This window comes from Leptidea sinapis, chromosome 43 (genome assembly GCF_905404315.1).
Source record: "Leptidea sinapis chromosome 43, ilLepSina1.1, whole genome shotgun sequence".
Lineage (NCBI taxonomy): Eukaryota > Metazoa > Arthropoda > Insecta > Lepidoptera > Pieridae > Leptidea > Leptidea sinapis.
The window spans coordinates 2,713,754-2,719,781 of record NC_066307.1 but is presented as its reverse complement, the minus strand read 5'-3'; the positions used below and the strand labels follow the sequence as shown (position 1 = coordinate 2,719,781).

The 6,028-nt window shown below is 42.3% G+C and overlaps 1 protein-coding gene across 1 annotated transcript; it reads right to left on the bottom strand.

The window, feature by feature from the left end:
• Positions 1-544: 544 nt before the first annotated feature.
• Positions 545-5,783, bottom strand: LOC126977137 (sporozoite surface protein 2-like). Its single transcript, XM_050825839.1, has 3 exons — positions 5,751-5,783; positions 4,400-5,581; positions 545-652 (listed from the first exon to the last, which is right to left on the bottom strand). Exons 1-3 carry the CDS (start codon positions 5,781-5,783, stop codon positions 545-547), a joined length of 1,323 nt encoding a protein of 440 aa, XP_050681796.1.
• Positions 5,784-6,028: the final 245 nt, after the last annotated feature.

The following is a 6,028-nucleotide window of genomic DNA, read 5'->3' as shown; positions in this document are numbered from 1 at the left end:
GCCCATTTAAAACTATACCATTTTATTATTTCGGCTGAAGAATAAGCATCCATGGTCATTCAATAAATTAAGTAAAAAAAACCTTTATAAACCCCATAAAATAAAAATGTTCTCGACAATGTAGCATTCCAATACTCAATATGCGTCACACTAATTGACATTATACGGTCAAAAGTCGATTAAAAATAGAGATGTGATGTGCCTAATTGAAGAGCACTGTCGTTCTTTCGTTAATCACCGTAACAGGATATCCACCGAATGTGAAACGTAATACCAATGTTATGAAATTGTTAGTTATCATCAAAGTTCGGTGTACAACCAGTGTCGGTTGGTCACTAATATTGACAAAGACACGTAATAGGCCTGCAGTTTTCAATAAAAATATACACCTTATAAACATTCCATTATATATAAATCTTTAACAGTTAATTTGTAATATTTAAACATAACAATCTAATAACTAACAGCATGCACGATTTCTTTCCCAAAGCCTTAAATGACGTACTAGTAAATCATTCAAGGAATGTTAATATAAGCCAAGAACTCATTGTCTTTCCATTTGCAAAAGCGCTTTTCTTCGCTCTTCTTCAGCAAATGCCGTAATTATATACATGTACGAATTTAATTCTCCCAGAATAAACACAATCAAAAACTACAAAAGTTTCAACTTAAATAAACTTTAAAATTTCACTAATCTAACAGCTTCGGTGTTAATCACTATAATCTGTAAAACACTACCATTTAGCAGTGCCCTTCACAAAATAATAAATGATTATCACTTTGATGTCCACTTGCTTACACGATCGCAAATATCAAATTATCGATAAGAAAACGACTGTCAAAATGACAGACGGAATGTGAACATTGCATTTGTCAGGAGGAGAGAAGAGAAACCTATGATCCGACTGATCAGTACAGATTCTATCGACGAGAACTAGAGCAAAAATGCAATGAGGACAGCTCAGGAGAATGATAAGCATCTTCAAAAGCCAAAATGGTCTGAAGTGGCTTAGACACAGTACGGCCACCAAGAGTCACTGGGCACAGTGCGACAGTTTGGTGATGCATGACGGGTTGCTCTGCTGGAAATTGGAAACCCCGCACGGGAAGGATTGCCATCTGCCACTGGTTGTTCTTACGGAGAAGGTGATGAGATTCTGAGAACCTGTCACGATGGCTCTTCGTGTGGACATTTTGGAATGAGAAGAATTCAAGAACAATGACGACGAACTGGTTGCACTGCTGTGATGATGTGGAAGACTGGTGCCGTAAATGCAGAGTTGTGAAGTGCAAAGTTGTATAATGTTGGGGCTCTGTGGGAGAGAGTAGATATAGCCGGACCGTTTCCAGTCACCAAAGCTGGAAACCGTTACATAATGGTGGTGATGAATATTTTCACGAAGTGGTCGGAAGCATTTGCTCTACTGAATCAAAAAGCAGTCACCGTTGCTACGAACCTGGTAAATGAAGTCTTCTGCAGATTTGGTGTGCCTTTGGAAATGCACAGCGATCAAGGGCGGAACTTCGAGTAACAACAACGTATTTCATGAAGTTTGTAAGATCTTGGGAGTCCATAACTGAAATAAGACCAGAACTACGCCATATCATCCACAGTTGTACGGGATGGTGGAGAGGTTTAATCAAACGTTGGAGGAGAATCATAGGTAGTCGACAGTCATCAGGATAACTGGGATGAGTACATTTCACTGTATCTCATGTCGTATACAACCACGTTACACTAGACGACTACGGCGACTCCTGCATACGCCAATTTTGGAATGGAATTGAGATTGCCAGCTCTCAGGCTGTCCACCTCATACTCCGAAGAGTATAACAGAGTATGTGGATGAGTTACGGAATAAGATGGTGTACATTTACGATGAAATTAGAAGAACTGGGCTGAAGGCAAGTGAACGGATGAAGACCCGCTACGATCGAAGGGCTAATGTTTCTAGTATTGATGAGGGAACCTTGGTTTAGTTACATAATCCCGTAAGGCGAAAGGAGAAGTCTCCGCAGCTTCAACCAAGTTGGGAGGGACCATACAAAGTAATCACAAGGATAAATTATGTGACTCTCAGGATCCAGCGTAACCCTCGAAGCCCCTCGAAAATCGCACATGTTAATCGGGTGGCTAAGTATTACGGAAGCAATGATGATCGAGATGATCATGTCTTGGGAGCGGGCAGTATTGCGTAGCAACGGTTCGACGTACATGACGAGAGTTGTCAAATTTCATGTCGTATAGCAACGCTTACACGAGAGTTGTTAAACTTAAGGTAACAATACTCGTAGCTCAGCGTAAAAGTGTTACTTTGTGTACTTCAGACGCTGGAGACCCGGGTTCGATACACATACCAGTGCAAGGAAATTTCTTGTAAGTTCAGGATCATATCGAACAGAAAAAGTGTAAGCAGGATTAAAATAGTTAAAATAAATTTCTAGTACAATTTAAATTTAAAGATGGAATGGAAGACAATCATTTTGAAAAGAGAATATATACGGGGGTATAGAAGCCGTACTAAGCGTGGCCTATGACAGTAAGAGTTCAAACTCAAAAGTGAAAAGGAAAAGAAGGAAGAGAAGAAGAAGTAGTGAAAAATGGAAAGTAGAAGAAAGCAGGAGAAGAAGAAGATAGAAGAGACCTAGTGTACGGTATGGTGTGATCTGTTGAAGGCACCGCCATCAACAAGAGGAACAGCGGCAGACCAGTGAAGTGTAAGTTCGGTAAAGTGAACGCAATAAAGGCTCATTCCTTTGTTCCTTTAAGCTTTGTATTTATTTTCCAATCCCTGACCCACTTTTGTGTCAATATTTATTACTTTATTAGTTTTACTTGAAATGAGCTTCTATGTGCGGTGTTTCCAGGACGATACGACATGTATTCCTTTAAAAGCAGCGTGGGTGTTGCGGGACAATGTTGTTGAATTATGGGGGTAAGATTGAGGTCAAATGATACCATCAAATATTTATAGCGCAAATTTATTCTTTAAGAATTTCACAATTTTCCATAACTTATATGAAAATAAAAAACATAGTATAAATATGTACTAAAAGTTGAGTAACGTCGATTTTTTCTCCGAGATTATTTATCCGAGATATTGGTGTTTGTTATTTTTTTGTAACAATAAAACATTAAGAATCATATTATTACGTAATTAAGTTATCCGAATTATTAAATAACGTTTATCAATCGTTACTCAAACAGGAATTCCGAAACCGTCCAAGACGTAATATCGGGCGGATTCAAAATCGTCAATTAACACTATAATCTATACACCTAATAAAATTATTTTACTACTATTATAAATATTTACGTCAGTACAGTCAGTACCTCACCTACACTTTTGTTTTGTTTTTTAGTTCTTCTTTTCTCTCGTCAGTGAGCATTCTTGAGTGGACGGCTATTCTTCTAAGGCTCTTTCTCGGTACCTTTATCTCATTCTTAAATAAACTTTCCAGTTCAGGTAACGATCTGATCTCCTTTAAGTCGTTGAAATTTACACTTCGAGCGCCACCAAATCTGTTGTAGAATCTATACATGTCTCTATTGGCCTGACATTGAGCACAGTTGTAAGACACAGGTACTGCATTGGGGAAGTTTTGTTGTGCCATTTGCATATCAGTTGCATTTCCAGGGCAACTTGGTACAAAAAGCACTGGAATGAAACCAATTATTCCGTAAGGTGTGTACATATTTTGGTATGGATTTACTTGGGGTTGCGATACGGCTGTGCTGTTGTTTCCTGGATTTAGTAGGTAGCATGGACAAGATGCGGGACTCGGTACGATCGGCAACGGATACGGTATTACGTAGATGGGGAACGGTGGCATTTGGTTGACTGGTTGATACACTGGCGGCTGTACACCAGTTCCAGCTGGCTGTGAATCACCACCTGCATGATAAAAATATGTTACTATAGATATCAACTTCTGTTAATATTGCCCTGTCGTGCCTACCCATACACTTACAATTTACTAGCGTATGCAAAAACAAAGCGTACGAGAGAGAAGAACATCTACAGCAAGATGGTTTACCGAGCACTCGTCTATAAGATAGTATATTGTAAGTCTATGGTAGTAATAAAATAAGTTTTTCTTTGAATCTAGTAAAACTTAATTATTAATGAGTTAAGTTTTGAAAACCGAAAATAATTCTTAACGGCTAATTCTATACGGCTCAGTTTCACTGAATGCCTCAATAATATACTCAGCGCCCCTAAAGAAGATTCTACTTCATACATTTCTAATTGTACTTGATTGATATTCAATTATTTTACGTACTCAGCTCATAAACATTTTGAAGTTGGTATGCCTTTGCAGGTCTGTATAGATATTTAGTTATACCCAAATACAAGAAGTATAATAGAAAACTTTCTTTACTTCTTGATGTACGTACCATTTGGTGGATATGATTGTCCTGGTTGTCCGGGTTGGCCAGATTGTCCTGGGTATCCACCTTGGCCAGGCTGTCCTGGTTGTCCGGGTTGGCCAGATTGTCCTGGGTATCCACCTTGGCCTGGCTGTCCTGGTTGCCCGGGTTGGCCAGTTTGTCCTGGGTATCCACCTTGGCCTGGCTGTCCTGGTTGTCCGGGTTGGCCAGCTTGTCCTGGGTATCCACCTTGGCCTGGCTGTCCTGGTTGCCCGGGTTGGCCAGATTGTCCTGGGTATCCACCTTGGCCTGGCTGTCCTGGTTGCCCGGGTTGGCCAGATTGTCCTGGGTGTCCACCTTGGCCTGGTTGTCCGGGTTGGCCAGCTTGTCCTGGGTATCCACCTTGGCCTGGCTGTCCTGGTTGCCCGGGTTGGCCAGATTGTCCTGGGTATCCACCTTGGCCTGGCTGTCCTGGTTGTCCGGGTTGGCCAGATTGTCCTGGGTATCCACCTTGGCCTGGCTGTCCTGGTTGCCCGGGTTGGCCAGATTGTCCTGGGTGTCCACCTTGGCCTGGTTGTCCAGGTTGTTCGGGTTGGCCAGCTTGTCCTGGGTATCCACCTTGGCCTGGCTGTCCTGGTTGTCCGGGTTGGCCAGCTTGTCCTGGGTATCCACCTTGGCCTGGCTTTCCTGGTTGCCCGGGTTGGCCAGATTGTCCTGGGTATCCACCTTGGCCTGGTTGTCCGGGTTGGCCAGCTTGTCCTGGGTATCCACCTTCACCTGGCTGTCCTGGTTGCCCGGGTTGGCCAGATTGTCCTGGGTATCCACCTTGGCCTGGTTGTCCTGATTGTCCGGGTTGGCCAGATTGTCCTGGGTATCCACCTTGGCCTGGTTGTCCGGGTTGGCCAGCTTGTCCTGGGTATCCACCTTGGCCTGGCTGTCCTGGTTGCCCGGGTTGGCCAGATTGTCCTGGGAATCCACCTTGGCCTGGTTGTCCAGGTTGTCCGGGTTGGCCAGATTGTCCTGGGTATCCACCTTGGCCTGGTTGTCCGGGTTGGCCAGCTTGTCCTGGATATTCACCTTGGCCTGGCTGTCCTGGTTGCCCGGGTTGTCCCGATTGTCCTGGGTATCCACCTTGGCCTGATTGTCCGGGTTGGCCAGCTGGTCCTGGGTATCCACCTTGGCCTGGTTGTCCGGGTTGACCTTGTTGTCCTACATACAAAGATTTTATTATATTATGAACTAGAATGATACATCTGGCTAATAACAAAGAATTATCGTAGACTAGAAATTAATTGAAGGTGATGTCAATAGTACGATAGCAATGAATATAAAAATCAGTTTATTTTATAGACTCAATTTTATTATGATGTTTAGGCACGTATGTTGCTTGTAAATCTGGGTGGTAAGGCATACAGCTATAAAACACTAAATATTAATGATATATAACGAAGAAACAACTTGGGACGGAATTTTAACTCACATAGCAGCATAAATGTCAGGAGATTGTAAAAATAAATAAGTCGCTGTAGCCTGTAAGGCTAAAAGTAAAGGATAACCTTTACGACAGCCCAAAGAGGTATAAGTATACCTATACATAGACCAGTGGTAAAATTTTCGCACAAAGTTTTGGATCCAACACGTTAATGCCGCTATCTA

Coding starts and splice junctions, on each gene's coding strand:
- LOC126977137 (XM_050825839.1), bottom strand. CDS start 5,783: ATGCCTTACCACCCAGATTTACAAGCAACATAC. Junction 5,582..5,750: donor CAGATTTACAAGCAACATAC/GTGCCTAAACAT, acceptor CTTTGTATGTAG/GACAACAAGGTCAACCCGGA. Junction 653..4,399: donor ACAATCATATCCACCAAATG/GTACGTACATCA, acceptor AAACTTTTGTAG/TTTTTGATTGTGTTTATTCT.